Below are 23,229 nucleotides of genomic sequence, written 5' to 3' on the forward strand. Positions count from 1 at the left end.
GGAAATGTGAGGGGGGGGATTTTGGGAGTGGGGGGAAGGGTTTTGATGTTAATAATGGATAGGGGCGGGTCAGGCTCATGGGGCAGGGCCCGGTGGTATGATGATGGTGGATACGAAGGGTGGGGGGGTGAGAGACGCCCAGTTAGGATAGTCACGTGGAACGTGATGGAGTTAGGAGGTCTGATCAAGAAGTCACGGGTGCTTGCACATCTTAAAAGTTTGAAAGCCGATGTAGCAATGCTGCAGGAGACTCACTTGAGGGTCAAAGACCAGGTGAGACTTAAAAAGGGCGAGGTTAGTCAGGTGTTTCACTCTGGACTTGACGGAAGGGCTTGAGGGGTAGCGGTAATGGTCAGCAAAAGAGTACGTGACCTGGTGGAGAAGATGGTGGCAGATCAAGGGGGTAGATATGTGATTGTGACAGGGGCGCTGGAGGGGAGGTTAGTGGCGCTGTTAAATTTATACGGCCCCAACTGGGATGATATGGGATTCGCAAAGAAGGTATTTGGGGCCATCCCCGACTTGGACACACACAAACTGATGAGGGGTGGACCCTTGGAGGTTTCTGCACCCGAGGGAGCGAGAGTACTCGTTTTTCTCAGCAGTCCATAAGGTATATCCGCGGACCGACTTTTTCGTGGTGAGGAAGGCTTTGCTGACTGGGGTTAAGGAATACTTGGCAATTGCAGTGTCAGATCATGCTCCGCATTGGGTGGATATGGTGCTGGAGAAGGGGGTAGCGCAGAGGCTGGGGTGGAAATTAGATGTGGGACCCAGTATTCTGTGAGAAAATTGAAAAGGTAATTAAGGAATATGTAGGTTTCAACTGTACGGGTGAGGTGTCGAAGGCGGTCGTCTGGGAGGCTCAAAAGGCGGTGGTGAGGGGGGAGGTGATTTCATTTAAGGTCAGGGTGGACAAAGAGGAGAGGTTGGAGCGGCAGAGGGTAATAGATGAGATGTTGGAGGTAGATAGGAGTTATGCAGAGGATGGGGACCCAGCAAAGCTGGAAAAGAGGAAGGAACTACAGGCGAGCTTTGACCGACTATCTACCAGGAAGGCGGTGCACCAACTGAGATGAGCAAGGGGTGCAGTTTACGAACATGGAGATAAGGCGGGGCATATGTTAGCAGGTCAGCTCCGGAGGTAAGCAGCAGCAAGGGAAATTGTGCAGGTGAAGGATAGGGCAGGGAAGTTGGTGGTGGCTCCGGATCTGATTAACAAGGTTTTTGAGGAATTTTATGAGAGGTTGTACAGGTCAGAGCCACCTGGGGGAGATGCAGGAATTTCTAGATGGGTTGGAGTACCCGAGGCTAGGGGAGGGGGACAGGGCTACATTAGAAGGAGTAGTACTGGAGCAGGAGATAAAGGATGCAATTGGGAGGATGTAGTCGGGGAAGGTGGCAGGGCCGGATGGGTTTCCGGTGGAATATTATAAAAAATTCAAGGATAAGTTGGCACCCCTGATGGATGGGGTGTTTGAAGAGGCTATAGGGAAGGGGGTGTTGCCACAAACTTTGGGGCAGGCATTGATTTCCCTGTTGCTAAAAAAAGATAAGGATCCGAAGGATTGTGGGTCATATAGGCCCATATCACTTCTGAATGTGGACGCAAAAGTATTGGCGAAGGTACTGGCGGGTAGGCTGGAGGAGTGCCTCCTGAAGGTGATAGGTGAAGATCAGACGGGGTTCTTGAAAGGGAGGCAGCTCTTTTTAAACATTAGAAGGGTACTGAACATCGTTACGGCACCGGCGGAGGGAAAGGAAACAGGTGGTTGTGGCATTGGATGCCGAGAAGGCGTTTGACCGGGTAGAATGGGGGTACTTGATGGCAGTTCTGGAGCGGTTTTGGATTGGACCAAGATTTGTGAACTGGGTAAAGCTATTGTATAAGGAGCCGAGGGTGAGTGTCTGCACAAACAACATCGGCTCGAGATACTTTTCTCTCCACCGTGGGACTAGGCAGGGATGTCCTATGTTCCCCCTGCTGTTTGCACTCGCGATTGAGCCGTTGGCCATCGCATGAAGAAGTTCAGGGGTATGGAAAGGAATAGTGCGGGGCGGAATAGAGCATAGGGTTTGCTTGTATGCCGATGACTTGCTGTTATACGTATCGGAACCGAGTGTGTCGATAGGGGAAATATTGGAGCTGCTTCGAGTGTTTGAGTCTTTCTCTGTATACAAACTAAATCTCGACAAGAGTGAGTATTTTGTGGTGTCTCGACCAGGGGTGGGGGCAGGTGTGGAAGGGTTGCCATTCCGTAGGGCAGGGAGTCACTTTAGGTACCTGGGGTGCAAGTTGCCCGGGAGTGGGGGGGCTCCGCAGGTACAACATATCTAGTTTGGTGGGGAGAGTGAAAGCTGATCTGGCAAGGTGGGATGGTCTTCCTCTGTCTGCAGTTTCCTCCCACAGTCCAAAGATGTGCAGGATAGGTTGATTGGCTTACGCTATATTGCCCCTGATTGTGCCTTAGGTTAGGTGGGGTTACAGGGATAGGGCGGGGAGCGACCTAGCAGGGTGCTTAGAGGGTTGGTGCAGACTTGATGGGTCGAATGGCAGCCTTCTGCACTGTAGGGATTCTCTGATACCCTGATGGAGTAAATGAATAGAGGTGAGAGGAAGTGGATGTGGAGCATAAATACTGCCATGAACCATTTGCCCCAGTTGCCAGTTTCTGTAAATACTACATAACCATAAAATATGAATGTTTGTTTATTTTTGTATTATTGAAATTAGCTGCATCTTCATAAATTGTCTTTTTAATCAAACTGGTTTTGTTTCGCTGTTACACACAGGACCATGCAAGATGTGGAAAATGCTCAACTCTCACAATCAAATGTTGGTGATGCAAGTCAACATTACAGAAACTCCCCGAGCAACCAGTCATCTTCGAGTGATCCAGGACCCAGCGGCAGTAGTCATTGGAGACAGCAGTCTGGATATGATGGGTATGATGTGCTTTCAGGCATACACTCACAGAGGGTTGATGTCAGCCACCCAGATACTCTGCAAACTGTGTTGCTGCTATAAACTGGAAATTCTTTATCAGCTCGAAATTATTTCTGGTGAATTTAGTACTTCTAACATACAATATTATTTGTTTGATGGTGGTCAACCATCTAAAAGTTTGCATTACCATTACAGAGGTACATAAACCTGTTAAAACATTTATTTGCTACTATCACCAACAGAAATCTCTAACTTCATGAAATTCCTCGACTCAGCAAATGTTAAAATTGCAATGTTTTAAGGTAACTTGTGCCACTGGAATGTTTGTCCAAAAGAGGAGTGGGTGATGGTGAATCAAATGTGTCACAACAAAGTTAATTTTATATGAAGGTGGCTGCCTCGAGCTGAGTCGAGCATTCTCTGTACTAATGTTTTCTGATTTGGGGCAGAATCATTTCTCAAGCTGTACCAAAAGAGCCGGGTACTGAGGCTTTGCCAACAGGCTTTAACAAATCTAACTTCAGTAGCACCTGAAACTTTTCAAAGCTATCTTTGCATAAGGCACATCAAGGTCACAGAAAATACAAGCTGATTGGTTTTAAGGTTACAATTTTTAAGGCTTTATTGAAGTGGTCTAAAATACAGTTTCCTATATGTAATGACCTGTAAGAAACCTTTGTAGCAGATGTACGTGAAATGCCAAATTTATTTTGGTGGTTTCTGCTGGAACTACAACACATATTTTATGCTTGCTTAGTATAAGACTCACGTATACAGCACCCATCATGAGCTCAATGTCCCAAAGCACTTGCAGCCAGTGAAGTACTTGTGAAGCATAGTCACTTTTTTATGCAGTAAGCATGGCAGCCAATGTACATACAGCAACTCTAAGAAACAGTAACAAGGTAAATGTCTAAATAGTCCATTCAATGTGATTTTTGAGGGATAAATGCTACCCAGGACATTGTTTTTCTTTGAATCTTTTATCCTATCTGAGAGGCCACCTGGGCCTCAGTTTAAGGTCCCGTCTGAAAGACAGCACCTTTCGTAATGCAGCACTGCCTCAGTCCTTCACTCAAGTATCTGCCTAGATTATATGTTCCAGGCTTACACAAAGCCATCACTATATTCTTGCTAGTGACCCTTATTCATCCCTACTTATTCAGTTCTGATTTGCTGTTTTACTCACCTTTTGCATTTGTCAATCAGATGCAACTGTGACATGCAATCTTACATTTTTAAATAAAATTGAAGTAAAATAGAAGTGCACGTCTCAAGTGAAAGAATTTGGGTACAGGTTTACAAGATGTCTTCCCAGAGTGAGGCAAGATAATTTTTTGATGCAAGGAAAATAAGTAAGAGATTGCCATATTCCTTGTTGGTGGATATATAAGTCAATTTTGCATTTACTTAAATAGGTGCGTGCATTTAATGTGGGAGAGCAATCGTTTACTGTAAATCTAATTGGAGTGCGTATTTTTATAGTGAAGTGCAAGAAATTCAGTTTTATTCCTGACAATTCAGAATTATGTTTTGCATAAAAACTTTACATTATCTAGTAATTTAACTGAAAAGATAAAGAACAAAGGAAGTCCTAGCTTGCTCTTAAAGATATTGGGCGCGATTTAACAGAAACATTTCTAAGTGCCATTTTGGGCATGATTGGAAGGGTGTTTCTTGACAGCCATGTTGGCACGATCACATTTAACGGCATTTAGTGCTGGAAATTAGCCCCCACTTACTTCCCGCTGTTACTAGTCGTCTGAATTGCAGACTCACGCCTCAGCGTCTTGCCGCTAATGAGGGGGAGCTGATTTTAAACGCTGACTCACCACTCATTCCCAGTCAACACGCAAGCATGGCAGCACAAAGCCTGCCCCTTGCTTTGGGGATGCCGACCTGGCCAGACTTCTCAATGCTGTGGATCCAAGATGAGACATCCTGTTCCCCCGAGGGGGTCGGAAGCAGCACGGTCGACAATACTGCCTGGAAGACCGTAGCAGCGGCTGTCAGTGCGGGCAGCATGACAAGGAGGGCCACCATCCAATGTAGGAAGAAGAACAATCACCTCCACTGAGCTGCAAGGGTAAGTTACCATCTCTCTCCTGGTATCAGTTCTGCCGGCCACCCCTCGCATTCCCCTCCTCCCTCTGCCCAAATCACTGGCTGACACCTTGCAACTTCCCACATTCGATCTTCGTGCTTGCACCTCTGAACCCACTGGTACTCACCAGCACAATCCCTTCATGCCCATGTACGGTGCCCATACCTGCCACCTGCTACAGACCTCCCCCTTACCCATCAAGCGTGCGGCTCACAATGCCCTGTTTGTCCCCGCAGGAGAAGATAGCCCATAATAAGCTGGAAAGGTCCAAGACGGGGGTGGAGTACCAGAGGTTCCAGTCCTCGCCTACTATGAGGAACGGGCCCTGGAGATCGCAGGGTTCTCCGAGGAGAGAGCAGTCACCAACAGCGAGGTTGGCCTGCACCACAGGTGAGGATCCACTGTCCCTTCACCCAGATGACCTGTCACAAGTGAGTCGTTCATGTCAGACAAAACTGATGCTTCCCTCTCACTGATGACATATCCATTGTTTTCCAGGATCTCCATCTGATGGGGCCGTGTGATCCAGAGTCGTGTGCCCGTTGCCACCCAAGAGAGCCTCCATAAACACATCACAGCTATCATCCCCACCTTCCGCCAGTGCAGAGACACACAGCTCAATGGGCGACAGTCTTGGGGCACAATCTGGTGAACACCGCACAGTTGCTGATGCTCATCAGGTGGAGATAGGAATATCCAAGGGAGTCAGCAGTCCGATGTCTGCTGGATCCAGAAACAATTTACTTTTCAAAAACCTCTGAGCTTCTACCTTACGGAGATGCCCAGGAGATACAAAACTAAGATGGATACAGGCCAAAATCAATCGACGCATTCCGAAATTGCAGGATTCTTACGGAAGTAAGGTGGCAGGGTCTTCCTTTTCCGGCCACTCCACTAACGGCATTTTGGCGAGCGAACTAGCGAAACACCAACTAACTATCATGGTAGATCTTAAAAGATCAATTCAAAAGGCTTTGGCGCCCATTCATTTGGCCTTAGAAAGCACAAATAAGACCGTTGAGGCTCATGGAGGCACAATTAAAGGCATCGAGGTGGCATTATCAGACCACAGTGATCAGATCATCTCAGTAGATCCGATCTTTCTTTGGTGGTCGAATGTAATAAGTCAGTGAACGCTGAACGCCAAACTGAGTGACCTGGAAAATAGATCCAGGAGGCAGAGCATTCGCATTTAGGGATTGCCGGAGGGGATGGAGAGCCACACCCTATTGAATTCTTTTTGGACATGTTTGCAAGATGCTGGGTGAGGGTGTATTCACATCCCCTGCAGAATTAGATTGGGCCCATCGCTCTCTGAGACCGAAGCCTCGATCTGGAGATCCACCTTGTGCGATTACCGTACGATTTCATAGCTTCAGTGAAAAGGAACAGGTCCTTCGCTGGGCTGGAGATCATCGAGCTATCAAATTGGAGGGCCACTCCATTAGGTTGTACCAAGATCTGAGGGCGGACCTGGAAAAATGAAGATCAGCCCTTAACGGAATGAAAGCCATCTTGTATAGAAATCAAGTCAAATTCAGAATGACCTACCGAACTCACCTTTGGGTGATTGTTGGCGAAAGGACCACTTGTTTGATATGCCAGAAGATGCAGACTCTTGTTCGAAAGCTCAAATTGGGAACTGTTTAATCTATTTCATAACCCTGTGGGCGGACACTTCATAATCTATGATTTTTCATCTTCGGGATTTGGGTGTGCTCACACCACCTTTGGTTAATTTTCAGGGTTTTCTGCCAGTTGTTTTTTTTGTTATCAGGTTATTGGTTCTCTTCCTCTTTTCATCATTGTTATTGGGCGTGATAATCGAACACTAATGTGGCATTGTAAACTGGGCACTGGTTTACTTTTCAGTTGGGAGTCAACAAAGGGGTGAGTTAACAGAAGTGGAGATAGAGGGTTTTCTGCAGCTCTTCTCATTAGTCTGTGAGAATGAGCTTAGAGCGTATAGTTAGTTGTGTTTTGTTAAGTGTAGGTTTTGGGATAGGGTTTTGGTTTTTCCTGTTTCAATATGGTGTTGTTGAGGAAGGAGTGGGGGGGGGGGGGGGGGGAGAAGGGTTTTAGTGTTAGTTTGCTAGCACAGACGGTGTCTGTGGGTTCTCCTTTGTTAAGTCATCTGACTTGGCTCGGTGGCCGGCTTGGTTGGATCTCTTTACTTTACTATTTCAGTGTTCCTGGTTGGTATGTCTCTTTGGGAATGGCTGACTACGGATTAAGGAGTGGTGGGAGATCTCCAATTCGTTAATCCAGAATGTTTGGGTCTGAAAGGCCCAGTAAAACGGTCAAGGGCATTCCCCTATTTTAAAAGCCGAAACTCCGATGTTGTCTTCTAACAGCAAACCCACTTGCATGTTAAGGACCAGACCAGGATACGTAAGAGCTGGGTGGGGCAGGTTTTTCTACTCCAATTTAATTTTAATGGCAGGGCCAGAGGTACGGCAATTTCATTTATAAGAGAGTTCAATTCTCCTCTCAGATTATAGCCAAACCCAGTGGTCGTTATATTATTGTTTGTGACTCCCTGGTGAACACTCTGGTAATCATGGTTAACATTTATGCCCCAGCTAGAATGACACAAATTTTATCAATTCTCTTTTAAACACTTTCCCAACCTTGACTTGCACCATCTGATTTTAGGAGACAACCTGAAATGTGTTTTGGACACTAAATTCTGGCTTATCCGGAATGGCCAGAGCTTTGTCCTCTTTTATGGCACAGATGGGGGGTGGGGTGGATCCCTGCCACTTCTTGCACCTGAACGATTAGGAACATAGGAACAAGAGTAGGCCATTTCAGCCCATCGAGCCTTTCCGCCATTTAATGAGATCATGGCTGATATGTGACCTAACTCCATATACCTGCCTTGGGCCAATATCCCTTAATACCTTTGCTAAACAAAATTCTATCAATCTCAGATTTTAAATGAATAACTGTTCTAGCTTCAACTGCTGTTTGTGGGAGAGAGTTCCAAACCTTGACACCGTTTGAGTGAAGAAGTTCTTACTAACATCCCTCCTGAACGGTCTGGCCCTAATTTTTACTCCATGCCCCCTAGTTTTAGAAACTCCAACCAATGGAAATAGTTTATCTTTATCTACCCTGTCTTTCTCTGTTAATAACTTGAATACTTTGATCAGATCACCCCTTAACCGTCTAAATTCTAGTGAAAGCAGGTCTAATTGGAGCAATCCTTCCTCATAACTCAAATCCTGTAATCCAGGTATCAATTTTGTTATGGCCAAATGCCCTTCCTAAATGTGGTGCCCAGAACTGTTCACAGTACTCCAAGTGGGGTCTAACCAGGGTTTTGTATAACTGCAGCATAACCCCTGTGTTTTTATACTCCAATCCTCTAGATGGTCAGCATTCCATTAGTCTTTTTGATTATTTTTCTGCACTTGTTTGTGGAATTTTAAGGACAGATGCATTTGAAGCCCCAAATCTCTTTGGACCCCGACTGTACCAAACCTCTTTCCATTTTGAAAGTACTCTGCTCTTTCATTTTTTTGGTTCAAAATGGATAACTTCACACTTGGTTACATTACATTCTATCTGTCACAATTTTGCCCATTCAACTAGTCTAACAATGTTTCCTTGCAATTTTATGCTATCATCTAGGCTGCATTTTTCTTCTTTTTTCATATGTCCATCATGCGTTTTCCCACATTGACTTTTTTATTTTTGATAGGGTTCTCCTCCCTTTGATGGTTGCGGCTGAGTACTCCGGGATTATTATCCCCAACCACGCCCTGCATTTTGTCGATCTACTGTTAAAATCTTGCTCTGCCCAATGCCCATTCTGTAGACGAGACACTACTCTGCTGTTAGACAATAAATTTTGTGAGCGTTTGACTACCTCCCTAGAAGATTGTATTAAACTAAAAAAAAGTCAGATTCAATCTCTCCCTCCACACTTTGGGAGGCTCTTAAGGCCGTCATTAGTGGGGGAAATTATTTATTATAGGGTGTATATGCTGAAGATAGCGAAGTTGAAGCTGAAGATGGCGAAGTTGGAGCTGAAGATGGCGAAGTTGGAGCAGAAGAGGCTGGTGGACTCCATCCTAGAGGTGTACCACCAATACTCGCTTGATCCTACTCCAGAGCTACTGCCAAACAGGAAAAAAATTACAGACTTAGTTCAAGCTGGTATCCACTGGTAAGGCTGTGCGTCAGTTACAACGCTCCAGGGTACTTTTCAGGAGCATGGGGAGAAGGCCCATGCCTTCTGCTGGCTCATCAGCCTCGCGTGAGATCCCTAGGATACACAATAAGGGCAGACATTTTGTTTTCACCCCTCTCCTGGTCAACACAGCTTTTCGATCTTATTACCGCAACCTGTATAAGTCTAGCTCCCTGCAGATAAATCGATCATGGCTGCCTTTTTGGATGGTCTGCACATCCCAACTGTTGAAGTGGGCAAGAGTTGTGAATTGGATTTCCTGTTACACCGAGATGAGATTTTAAGTGTACTGGGCAGTTGAAACCCGGCAAGGTGCCGGGCCTTGACGGCTTCCCGGTCAAATTTTACAAAAAGTCTTGGAACAGCTCACGCCCTTAATATTAGATATGTTTATTGACTCACTGTCTTGGGGTTCATTGCCTCTGACTCTCACTCAAGCCTCTATTTCTTTGCTTCATCAGGGGGAACAGGGACCCAGCCAAGTGCCCATCTCACTTTTAAATATAATAATAATAATCTTTAATATTGTCACAAGTCACATTAACACTGCAACGAAATTACAGTGAAAATCCCCTAGTCACCACATTCCGGTGCCTGTTCAGGTACACTGAGGGAGAATTCAGAATGTCCAAATTACCTAATAGCAGGTCTTTTGGGACTTGTGGGAGGAAACCGGAGCATCCGGAGGAAACCCACGCAGACAAAGGGAGAACGTGCAAACAGTGACCCAAACTGGGAATCGAATCTGGGGCCCTGGCGCTGTAAAGCAACAGTGCTAAACACCATGCTACCGTGCCGCCCATAGATGTTAAGCTGCTGGCTAAAGCCCTGGTGCTCCAGCAGGTATAATTGCCTTGCCTCACTGGTATAATTTTAAGGACCAAACAGGCTTTGTGAAGGGTCAACAATTGTCAGCCAATATACATCGCCTTTTAAGCATTATTCTTTCCCCCCTCCCCAGCACCTGAGCCTGAGGGTATAGTATTTCTGGACACGGACAAATATTGATAGGGTAGAATGGAATATCTAGTCGGGATCCTCGGGAGATTTGGATTCGGCCATAAATTTGCCTCCTGGATTCATCTGTTGTACAGTGCCCATACTACCAGTGTTTGCACAAACATTCTACATTTAGATAACCTACCCTTGAGAAGGGGCTAGATAGAGTGCCCTCTTTCCCCACTTTTGTTTGCCTTAGCAATAGAGCCTCTCTCGATAGCATTGAGGGCCTCTGATCAATGTTGGGGGATTTGTCAGGACGGGGTGGAACGTCGGGTATCGCTTGATAAGCTCATAAGATATAGGACCAGAATTAGACCATTCGGCCCATCGAGTCTGCACCGCCATTCGAACATGGCTAATTTCATCCTGGCCTTAACTTCACCCTCCTGCCCATTTTCCATAACCCTTCAACTCATTACCAATTAAAAATCTATCTAACTCCTCCTTAAATTTAATGACCAGCCCAGCATCTACCACACTCTGGGGGAGCGAATTCCACAAATTCATAACCCTCCTCAACTCTGTTTTACATTTGCTACCTCTTATCCTATTATTCTCGTTCTAGAATGCCCCACAAGAGGAAGCATCTGCTCCACATCTACTTTATCCATGCATTTTATCATCTTGTATATTTCAATTTGATCTCCCCTCATTCTTCTAAACTCTCAAGAGTATCGGCCTAAACTGTCCAAGACAAGCCCCTCATCTTTGGAATCAATCAACTGAACCGCCTCTGATTTGCTCTAATGCCACTACATCTTTCCTCTTTCTGCATTATGCGGATGACCTTCTTCTGTAAATTACAGATCCAACTATCTCCATAGATAGCGTAATGAAGATACTTAATACATTTAGCTTCCTCTCTGGTTATAAATTGAATTGAGGCAAGAGTGAGTGTTTTCTGGGGAGCCCCCAGGTAGGAGAGCTCAGTTTAGCTCATTACCTTTCTGCCTTTCCGATACCAGTTTCCGTTGTTTGGGAGCCCAGGCGGTCCATAATTGGGCCTCACTTCATAGATTAAACTACTCAAGCCTGATTAATAATGTCAGAGCGGATCTACAGAGGTGGAACAACTTCCCTCTGTCTCTGGCGGGTAGGATCTAAACGATTAAAGTGAATTTAATTCCTAGGTTTCTCTTTTTCTTTCAATGATCCCAATTTTTTTACCCAAATCCTTTTTTATTAAGGTTAACAAATTGATTTCTGATTTCATTTGGACGAGTCCCAGAATCTGTAGTGTTCTGCTCCAAACAAATAGGTTGGCTTGGCTGTCCCAAATTTGTGGTTTACTATTGGGCTGCTAACACCCAAAAGGTTTTGCTGTGGATTAGTGATTCTATTTGGGCAGAATGGAGGCTTGCCCATGCACTACTTCTACTTTTCATTCCATAATACTGCACCACTTTGCCTCGCTCCTGCTAGATTTTCCTTAAATCCTGTGGTGGTCTCTTCCCTCAGGATTTGGAAACAGTTTCGGCATCACTTTAATTTTATTCCCCTATTTGTAACAATCACCTCTTCTTACATTCTGGTTTGGACCCTTCATTTACATCTTGGAAGGCAAAGGGGCTTGAGTGTTTAAGGAACCTATTTTTAAGGGAGAGATTTGGCAGTTTTAGGGAGTTGGCTGACAAAGTTCAGTTGCCAAATTCTAGCCTCTTTTGTTATTTTCAGATTCATGACTTTTCCTGTAAGAATTTTCTTTCCTTGTTGAAGAAGGTGAGGGGTCTATTTCAGACCTATACGGCTAGATGTCTTTGTCAGATCCCACCCCATTGGACGGGGTGAGGGCGAGATGGGAGAGGGTTTTTCCCAAACACGGAGGACAAGTGTGAATATTGCTTGCTTGCGCCAAATAACCACAATCATATGCTTTGGTCTTGTCCCAAACTTGCCAGCTCCTGGGTTTCCTTTTTCAACACTCTATCAGAGATTCTCCGGGTGGTTCTCGAGATATGTCCATTGATAGCCATATTTGGGGTCTCAAACTCACTGGCGTTACACTCTGGAGTTGGGGCAGACATTGGACTAATGGAATGCTAACCATCTAGAGGATGGAGTGAAATATTGCTTACTGCAGGTCTCCCATCCTGCCCAGTGCCTGGTTGTGCAATTTAATGACATTATTGCACTGAGAAATTAAATATACCATCAAGGGGTTGGTGGGGAAGTTCTACCTTAGATGGCAATCTTTTATTTCCTCTTTTAAAGATCTACACATTATCAGTTGTTATGGGGTTCAGGTATAGTGTTATGATTTTCGTTTGTGGATTTGTTTATAACTTTTTGACTTTGTACTCTTACATCTTCGTTGGTTGATGAAAAATGAAATATAAATCGCTTATTTTAATGAGAGAGAGACATACAGCACAGAACAGGCCCTTCGGCCCACGATGTTGTGCCGAACTTTTATCCTAGGTTAATCATAGAATTTTGGACACTAAGGGCAATTTATCATGGCCAATCCACCCAACCTGCACATCTTTGGACTGTGGGAGGAAACCGGAGCACCCGGAGGAAACCCACGCACACACGGGGAGGATGTGCAAACTCCACACAGAAAGTGACCCAAGTCGAAATCGAACTTGGGACCCTGGAGCTGTGAAGCAATTGTACTATCCACAATGCTACCGTGCGGCCCTTAAGAAGAAACTAATCTACACTCCATTATTCTACCCTAATCCATGTACCTATCCAATAGCCGCTTGAAGGTCCCTAACGTTTCCGACTCAACTACTTCCACAGGCAGTGCATTCCATGCCCCCACTACTCTCTAGGGTAAAGAACCTACCTCTGACATCCCCCCTATATCTTCCACCATTTATCTTAAATTTATGTCCCCTTGTAATGGTGTGTTCCACCCGGGGAAAAAGTCTCTGACTGTCTACTCTATCTATTCCCCTGATCATCTTATAAACCTCTATCAAGTCGCCTCATCCTTCTCTGTTCTAATGAGAAAAGGCCTAGCACCCTCAACCTTTCCTCGTAAGACCTACTCTCCATTCCAGGCAACATCCTGGTAAATCTCCTTTGCACCTTTTCCAAAGCTTCCACACCCTTCCTAAAATGAGGTGACCAGAACTGCACACAGTACTCCAAATGTGGCCTGACCAAGGTTTTGTACAGCTGCATCATCACCTCACGACTCTTAAATTCAATCCCTCTGCTAATGAACGCTAGCACACCATAGGCCTTCTTCACAGCTCTATCCATTTGAGTGGCAACTTTCAAAGATCTATGAACATAGACCCCAAGATCTCTCTGCTCCTCCACATTGCCAAGAACCCCACCATTAATCCTGTATTCCGCATTCATATTTGTCCTTCCAAAATGGACAACCTCACACTTGTCAGGGTTAAACTCCATCTGCCACTTCTCAGCCCAGCTCTGCATCCTATCTATGTCTCTTTGAAGCCGACAACAGCCCTCCTCACTATCCACAACTCCACCAATCTTCGTATCATCTGCAAATTTACTGACCCACCCTTCAACTCCCTCATCCAAGTCGTTAATGAAAATCACAAACAGCAGAGGACCCAGAACTGATCCCTGCAGTACGCCACTGGTAACTGGGCTCCAGGCTGAATATTTGCCATCCACCACCACTCTCTGACTTCTTTCGGTAAGCCAATTCGTTATCCAACTGGCCAAATTTCCCACTATCCCATGCCTCCTTACTGTCTGCATAAGCCTATCATGGGGAACCTTATCAAATGCCTTACTAAAATCCATGTACACCACATCCACTGCTTTACCTTCATCCACATGCTTGGTCACCTCCTCAAAGAAGTCAATAAGACTTGTAAGGCAGGACCTACCCCTCACAAATCCGTGCTGACTATCCCTAATCAAGCAGTGTCTTTCCAGATGCTCAGAAATACTATCCCTCAGTACCCTTATTGTCACGAGTAGGTTGAATGAAGTTACTGTGAAAAGCCCCTAGTCGCCACATTCCGGCACCTGTCCGGGGAGGCTGGTACGGGAATTGAGCCGTGCTGCTGGCCTGCTTGGTCTGCTTTAAAAGCCAGTGATTTAGCTGAGTGAGCTAAACCAGCCCCTGATTGTTTGTTATATTATTATTATATAAAACACAATAAATATACTTTAAATACCCTGGGAGGCTGTTGCATTCGACTTCAATCTTGCTAATGAGATGGAAATTAATACAAATGAGGGCTAGTGATATGCTCGTCATATTTGGACTTGATCTGGAACTTGCCATCGGGAGCAGGTTGGTTAGATAGTGAACTGATTTGCGCCTGGCACGAAACTCAATTTTGGTCTTTCCCACTATTTCACCGGTGTGCCCAGATCTGTGCCGGACACAACACAATGGTTAAATTGCACCCACAAATGCAGGCACAGGCTTGCTATTTTGAGTGACTGTTGTTAAGTAGGTTATCAATTATACCATATTATGTGGATGGCTGACTGAAATTTGACTTTGGCTTCAAATGCAGAAAGATCAGAACAGATATTTTTCTGTTTGTGCCATCTTTCTGTTGTAATGTTAACCGCAGACCTTGTCTGCCTGTTCAAGTTAATTGAAGAGTTCTCCCAATGTCCTCTTTATATCTTGACCAATAGAGCCAGAATAATGTAATTACTAATTCCTTGCAATTTGTTATGCCTTAATATGAGTAGATTGGCTGCCTTGTTTCCTTATGTAACTATGATTGTACTTAATCTAATGCTTCAGGAAATTTTTAGGCATTGATGGGGTGGTATATAAATGCACATATGTTTGTTGCTACAATCAAAATCTGGACTCTTCAAATTATTTTTAAAAATCTCCTCAGTCAGACATCTTCACGGCCAATATAATGACAATGTTGGTGTTCTACCTATTTAGTCCTGAAGCTGATTTTAGATCATCTACTTACCTTTATTAGATTGTTTCCAGCAACTATCGGAAATTTTGTGTCTCCTAATTGAATGAGTATGCATCCTGTTGACATTATGCATATTTTCCTTGTTATTAAAAGGTGTCAATCCCCTGTTCTGCATGATCATCAAGGTTCAACCAGTGCTCTGACAGAGTATGATGGTCCGAGAGAAAGAGATGGCACATTGGAGAGGACCAGAAGTGTTGGCAAGTTTTGTATTTCAAATCAATTTTGAACAATGTATTCATTTTTAAAAATGCCTGATTATTTTTGTGTTACAATTACAGCACATTCAACATATGCCTTGCTCGATAACTCAAGCTTTCAACGTTTAAACTCGTACAAGTGTTTAAATCAGGACAAGTAAATAATGTTACCATGCATTGTATAATTATTCAGTTAACTTATTTGCAACCCTTCCATCTCTGGGTCTGGAGTTTGCAGTTAATTTAAACTTACACTGTAGTATTGCACTGAGGCAACATTATCCAAAAACACAATGCCAATTCCCACATGTACGCTGATGAAACCAGCAGTAACTTATCATCATCACCACCCCTCTTGACCTCAATAACTTTACACTACATTGTCAGTAGAGGAACAGGAATAGGCCATTTGGCCCATTCAAGTGGATCATGGCCAATCTTCTACCTCAATACCATGTTGGACGTTTAGATGCTCTAGTATAGAGTCAAAAGGTTCTGCTGTTTTTCCATAAAACACCTTTATTTTCCTTCAACAGACTTTGCACAAAACTATCACATCACACCACCTGACACAAGGGCCACCTGAAGCCCCTTTACATATCAGTGCCAATTATTGGATGCTTAACATAAATGTGACAACTAATTGGAATGTCTCTTAACCCATTACTTAACAACCATCTTCCCGCACTATCCCTTGATGTAATCGCTATCTAGAAATCCATTGACTTCTGCTTTGAGTGTACTCGATGCCAGCCCTGTGGGGTACAGAATTCCAAAGATTCACCATCCTCTGACTCAGTTCTAAATGATCTACCTCTTATTCTGAGACTGTGTCCCCTGGTTGTAGGCAAACACAGCACACAGTCCTCATCCCCACTCCCAAAAGCAGAGGAATCATCCTTCCTGGATTTACTCTGTTCATTTTGGTCATCTCCTAAACTTCAGAGAATACAGGCCCAGTTTCCTCTTGTGCTGCTTAAAGGACCTTCCAGGGATTAGTCTTCACTGCACGCCTCTATTGGCAGTGTATCCTTCCTAAGATAAGGAGACCAAAGTGACACATAATACTCCAGCTGTGGAGTTACCAAGGCTCTGTACTACTGCAGCAAGACTTCCTTAGTCCTGTACTCAATCTTCTTGCAGTAAAGGTGTCGTACCGTTTGCCTTCCTAGTTGCTTGTCGGCTTGGGTCACTGTCTGTGCGGAGTCTGCATGTTCTCCCTGTGTCTGTGGTTTCCTCCGGGTTCTCCAGTTTCCTCCCGCAGTGCAAAGATGTGCAGGTTAGGTGGATTGACCATGCTAGATTTTCCTTAGTGTCCAAAAAGGTTAGGTGGGGTTACGGGGATAGGGTGAAGGTGTGAGCTTAAGTAGGGTGCTCTTTCCAAGGGCCAGTGCAGACTCGATGGGTCAAATGGCCTCCTTCTGCACTGTAAATTCCATCATTCAGTCCCATTAATTTCTCGCACACTACTTTTTACGATATTATTGTCTTTCAGGCCCTCATTCTCGCTAATCCTTTAGCTCTGCAATATTATATGTTTTTTTGTATCTTCCTCTGTGAAGATGGGCCCCAAAATATTTGTTTAATTTCTCTGCCACTTCTTATTACCTATTATGAACGAGCCCACATTTTTCTTCACTAAATCTTTCCTTTTTACATACTTCTAGAAGCTTTTACAGTCTGTTTTTATGTTTCTTCTTAGTTTACTTTCATATTCTATGTTGTCTGCCTTTATCAATTTCTTGGTTCTCCTTTGTTGAATTTTAAAATGCTCCATATATAATAATATAATCTGTATTAGTGTCCCAAGTAGGCTTACATTAACACCGCAATGAAGTTGCTGTGAAAAGCCCCTAGTCACCATATTCCGGCATCTGGGTACACGGAGAATTCAGAATGTCCAATTCACCTAAAAAGCAAGTCTTTCGGGACTTGTGGGAGGAAACTGGAGCGTCCGAAGGAAACCCATGCACTCACTGGGAAAAGGTACAGACTCCACACAGACAGTGACCCAAGCTGTCTAGCCCAGGTCTCTGGTGCTATGAAGCAACAGTGTTAACCACTGCGGTACTGTGCTGCCAAATCCTCAAACTGCTTTTCTGGCAACCTTATATGTCTCTTTCTTTGATCTAATAGAATTTTTAAATTCACGTTAGCAATGGTTGCTGGCATTCTGTGCCTTAAAGGAATGTAAATTCGTTCCAAACCATATATTAATTCTTTAAATGCTAGCCATAGCCTGTTTACCATCATACATTTTAATGAAGTTCCTCAATCTACCTCCACCCCTTATATCTTCATAGTTTACCTTGTTTAGATTAAAGACCCTAGTTTCACGTTGAACTGCATCACTTTCAAACCATGTAAAATGTTGTCGTATTATGGTCACTGTCCTGAAGGCTCCTTCACAACGAGATTATTAGTGAGTTATTTTTTATTGCACAATACTATATTTAAAATCTCTAGCTGGTTCCTTAACGTACTGTTCTCGAAAATTATTATGTATACATTACAGGAATTTGTCCTCCTTGGCATTAGTGCTAATTAGATTTACCCAGTCTATTTGTAGATTGAAGTCCCGCATGATTACTGTACCCCTTGTTACGTGTACCTCTTTTCTCCTGATTTATACCATACCCATAAATTAGCATTACTATTTGGTGACCTATAAATAACTGCTACCAAAGTGCACTGCTCCTTGCTGTTTCTTGACTCCACCTAAACTGATTCTACATCTTACAACCTAAGAACCTCTCTCACAAATATACTGATCCCCTCCTTTATTAATGGGATAACACTGCCTTCTTTTCCTTTTTGCCTATCATTACTAAATACCAAATACCCTTGAACTTTTAGTTCCCAACATTGGTCACCCTGCAGCCATGTACCTGTAATGGCAATCAAACCATGCCTGTTTACTTCTATTCATGCCGTCTATTCATCTACCTTGTTGTGAATGCTGCGTGCATTCAGATGGCATGCCATTAATTCTATCTTATTATTTTCGGAATCTCTAGCTTTAACTCTTCTTATATTTGTATGCTCTATCCCTTCCTGCCATACTCTGATAACCATTTCCCTTATTGCTATCCAGCTTTCTTACTTTCTCCTCTCTTTTTAAATTTATCATGGGATGAATTCTCCATTGCTAGACGTCGGATACGGGATTCCCAAGCGGGTTGAGAATGGCCAGTCATCTGAAAAATGAAGTCTACACCGGCGCCAGACTCATTGCAATGCTCCGCTGCCGTGCCACCTGTCATAGTTCACTGTCCGCCCCATGCCAGTGTGAAGATCCAAATTCAGGTTTACCCTGCATAAGCATGCAATTAACGGGCTGGAAGCCCAATTTATCACCCGCTCCCCCCACTGTGATTATCCGACCCCCACAGCAGTAAATCCAGAGGTTGGCCAAGCACAGCCCTGGCACAGTGAAGCCCGAGAGGGTCACAAGGATTAACTCCTGCTGCAAGGCTGCAGGAGGGAGTGTGGGGGTGGGGGGAGATCAGGGATGTGGGGGCTACCCAAGGGATTGAATAGGCTGTGGGTGAGGGTTGAGCCCGGGATCATTCCCTACTGCCAGGATGGGGTTCTCATGTCTGGTCTGCCCTTTCCAGTCCGGGCAACCTGAAGATCACCCTTGGCTTGATGATCTCAGACAGCACTCTGCTCAATAGTATCCCCCTGGTCTGAGTTTTTTAATTCTAATATGGCCTCCTCATCCTCAACTGCTCTGCCTGACAGCGAAAGGCAGTTCAGTGAATAATCAATGCAAGAACATTTATTTCTCTTTCCTAATGTTTGCTACCTCAGACAAAAACCTTTAAAACAGCAGTTGTTACAAGTGTCAGAGGCTTCCCAGAAAGCCCATAACAATTGAAGTAGCTTCAAATTTCCTGACAACCTTTCAAATGCTATGAATCCATACAATTTCACAGAGAAAACCTCACTAGCCTGTGATTGACAGTTTCATGGCTCAGACACAGCTACTTGGTAGATTGTTTATTTCTTCCTTCATGCTTGAATGCATCAAATACCCTGCTTTGATGCTAACCACAATATTTATAAACACTTTTGCTGTGATTGACAGCTCACCAGATTGACAGTTCACCACCGCATCAAAGGAGCTAAGTGGTTTCTCTTCCTTTTTTCTCACAGCAGAAAGCACTTAGTCTCAGAAAGTCCAGGCCCATGTCTTACGTCTCCCATACTATATAGTTTAAAGACCTCACTGCTGCAGTAGTTATATGACTCGCCAAAACACTGGCCCAGCACAGTTGATGTGAAGATCGTTCCAATGATACAACTCCCATTTCCTCCAATACTGATGGCAATGCCATAGGAATCAAAATCCATTTTTCCTTCACCAATCTTTGAACCCAGCATTTAAGTCTCTAATCTTTTTTACCCTATACCAATTTGCACGTGGCTCAGATAATAATCTAGAGAACCTTTTGCGGTTCTGTTTTTAATTTAGCCTCTAGCTACTCATTTTCTCTAAGCAGAAGCTTTTTCCAAGTCCTACCGATGTCTTTGCTACCTACATGGATGATGACTACCAGATCTTCCCTCGCACTGTAAGTCCCTCTCCAGACCAGAGCACATGTCCTAAACGCTGGCATCAGCAAGCAACGCAGCCTTGTGACTGCAGAGAACTCTGTCTATACCTCTCACTGTAGTGTCCCTTACTGCAACTACATTCCTGTAAGTACCCCACTGCTTAAATGACTTCCTTCACTATGTCCATTTTGCTCATCCACTAAAGTTCCCACCCTACAGTCCCCACGCTGTGAGCATCTGGAAACACATGGATAAACACTCTCACTATGAGACTTTGGGCGGGATTCTCCTGTACCCGGCGGGCGGGGGGACCCGGCGGGATGGAATGGTGCGAACCACTCCGGCGGTGGCCCGCCCCAAAGGTGCGGAATTCTCCGCACCTTCAGGGGCTAGGCCGGCGCCGGAGTGGTTTGCACCCCGCTGGCCGGCGTGGAAGGCCTTTGACGCCCCGCCAGCCGGGGCTGAAGGGGCTCCGCCAGCCGGCGCGAGTCCGCGCATGCGCGGGAGTGTCAGCGGCTGCTGACGTCATCCCCGCGCATGCGCAGGGGCGGGTTCACCTACACATCGGCCATCACGGAGGCTGACACGGCCGACACATAGAAAAAGAGTGCCCCCACGGCACAGTCCCATCCGCAGATCGGTGGGACCCGATCGCAGGCTAGGCCACCGTGCCCCCCCCCCCCCCCCCCCGGCCCGGGGTCAGATCGCCCCGCCTGCGCTGCCAGGTCCCGCCGGTAAGGGACCTAGTCTAATCTACGCCGGCGGGACTGGCAAAGAACCAGGGGACTTCGGCCCATCGTGGACCGGAGAATAGCCGGGGGGGTGCCGCTGACCGGCGCGATTCCCGCCCCCGCCAAATCTCCGGTGCCGGAGAATTCGGCGGACGTCGGAGGTGGGATTCACACCGCACCCCAGCGATTCTCCGACCCGGCAGGGGGTCGGTGAATCCCGACCTTTGTTCCTGTTTAGTTCAATTGTGCCCAATGAGGAGGGATAAACAGGGTATTTTCAAGTTGGCAGGCTGTAACTAGTGAAGTGCTAGAAGGATTAATGCTGGGACCACAGCTATTTACAATCTATATTAATAATGAGGAGACTGAGAGTAATGTAACCAAGTACGCTGATAATGCAAAATTCAGTGAGAATGTTTGTTGTGAGATGAACATAAAGTCAACAAAGAAATGTCGAAATGTTAAATAATTGGGTAACAAGTGCCGATGGAGTATAATATGAGGGAAAGTGAGGTTATTCACTTTGTTAGAAAGAATAGAAAAGTAGATTTCTTTTTAAAAGGGTGATACTTTCAAATGCTGATGTTCATAAAGAAAATGAAATGAAAATGAAAATTGCTTATTGTCACAAGTAGGCTTCAAATGAAGTTACTGTGAAAAGTCCTTAATCGCCACATTCCGACGCCTGTTCGGGGAGGCTGGTACGGGAATTGAACCGTGCTGCTGGCCAGCCTTGATCTGCTTTAAAAGCCAGCGATTTAGCCCAATGTGCTAAACCAGCCCAAGATTTGGGTCACAGATAGTTAACATGCGGGTACAGCAAGCAATTAGGTAAGCAAATGGCATATTTGTCTTTATCGCGAGAGCTATGGAGTACAAGAATAACAAAGTCTTAAATTGATTTGGTGAGACCACACCAGCACTGTGCACAGTTTTGGTCTCCATATCAAGGGAGATGGTACAGCAAAACATCAATCATTGATTCCTCAGATGTGAGAGTCATTGTACGATAAGAGGCTCAGTAAATTGAAGCCATATTTGCTGGGGTTTAGAAGAATGAGAGGTGATCTCATAGAAACATACAAGATCTTTAAGGGGCTCAAAAGGATTAAGACTAAGAAATTCTTTCTGAGGCTAGGGAATCCAGAACATGGAGTCATTTTTAAAATTCATTCATAAGATGTGAGGGACACTGGTTGAGCCAGCATTTATTGCCCATCCCTAATTGCCCTTGAACTGAATGGCGACGTAGGCCATTTCAGGGGGCATTTAAGAGTCAACCATACTCATGTGGGTCTGGAGTCACGTGTAAGCCAGAGCTGGTAAGGATGGCAGATATCCTTCCCTAAAGGACATTAGTGAACCAGATGGGTTTTAATTCCAGATTTCTAATGAATTGTTGAACGAATGGGGGGAACTGAAGAAGAATTAGAAGAGGTAGATTATGGGATTGAAAATAGAGAAAGGATAAGTTTAGTTGCAGGGAGAGATGCAGCGACGGGAAGGAACTATGTGATCCACATAGTGGGAGGGGCAGTGATACCCCTGTAGTTTGGAATCTGAAGAGTAGAGAGTGCAAGATGTAGAGAGGGCAAAAACATGAATGAACCTGCAAAGGATAAATCTTTTAAAATCAATGTGTTGAAGGATAGGGAACAATAGAAGTCAAAAATGGGTACCCGTGTGCATTATTTTAAAAATTGTTTTCTCTTTTAGAAGCAAGGTGGCATGTCCCATCAACAAAGATGCTGAATTCTTATAAAGGACTGCAAAGAGAACCCATAGGAAAAGAATCTCCAAATAAGATTTTACACGTAAGATTCAGCAGCCTTCAATGCAATGTCATCAGCATGTTTGTGTTTTCTCAATGTTTCTATTTCCAATATGCAGTAACATCCCCCATATCTGTTGAGCTGTCACTGGGCCGATGAGGGACCACTGAGCAAATATTACCTGCTAGGAAGGCTGGGTGACTCCCAAAGTAAGGTAAAGTTATCATAGTCCCAGGTGACCATAGGCTGCTTTACCCTTTGATGGGGAGAGCTGACTGAAAGTGATTTAACCTGAGGATCACCACACCTCAGGTGAGGGGCAAGGTCGAGAAGGGGGGTCTTCACAAAGTAGCTTCCATACATCACACTGCACATCTCTATAGTAGAATGGAAGACTCATGATGGGGAAGAGTCAGCACATTGTCCATTAAACCAGAGAGGAGGTCAAATGTCAAGTTGCAGACAAATGTTGAATCACAAACTCTCACCAAATAGTTCAGCACAGTAGTATCACATGACTATTTGGTCAGCATTTCTACTGTTAATTCTGTACAATAGTTCAACTGTACAACGACGAGTATATGCAGACCCAAATTAATAAATCCTTGTACTCGTGACGGTTGTAATAATTTATATAATAAAACAGATTTAATTGCTCCATGGTCCTTATTTATAATCTACACCTGCATTGTAAGAAGTGGTTTGACACCCTTACCTGCGTGTAGAGGTAATACTGAGCTCTGATGGCACCTCTGCACTGATGTGTCAGACAGCCTGGAGTTCAAAACACTGTTCAGTGCTCCATTTAACTGGAATGTAACTG

The 23,229-nt window shown here is 44.6% G+C and overlaps 1 protein-coding gene across 7 annotated transcripts in view; it reads left to right on the forward strand.

Annotated features, from left to right (window-relative positions):
* The window catches only part of LOC119967679 (signal-induced proliferation-associated 1-like protein 2), a 651,675-nt gene that overhangs the window by 500,217 nt on the left and 128,229 nt on the right, over positions 1–23,229 (forward strand). For all 7 annotated transcript variants that reach the window (XM_038800505.1, XM_038800501.1, XM_038800504.1 and 4 more), the window contains 3 exons: positions 2,794–2,946; positions 15,237–15,343; positions 22,351–22,448. In XM_038800505.1, coding sequence (XP_038656433.1) covers positions 2,794–2,946; positions 15,237–15,343; positions 22,351–22,448 — 358 coding nt within the window. The remainder of the gene's footprint in view (positions 1–2,793; positions 2,947–15,236; positions 15,344–22,350; positions 22,449–23,229) is intronic.

This window comes from Scyliorhinus canicula, chromosome 6 (assembly GCF_902713615.1).
Source record: "Scyliorhinus canicula chromosome 6, sScyCan1.1, whole genome shotgun sequence".
NCBI classification, from domain to species: Eukaryota; Metazoa; Chordata; class Chondrichthyes; order Carcharhiniformes; family Scyliorhinidae; genus Scyliorhinus; species Scyliorhinus canicula.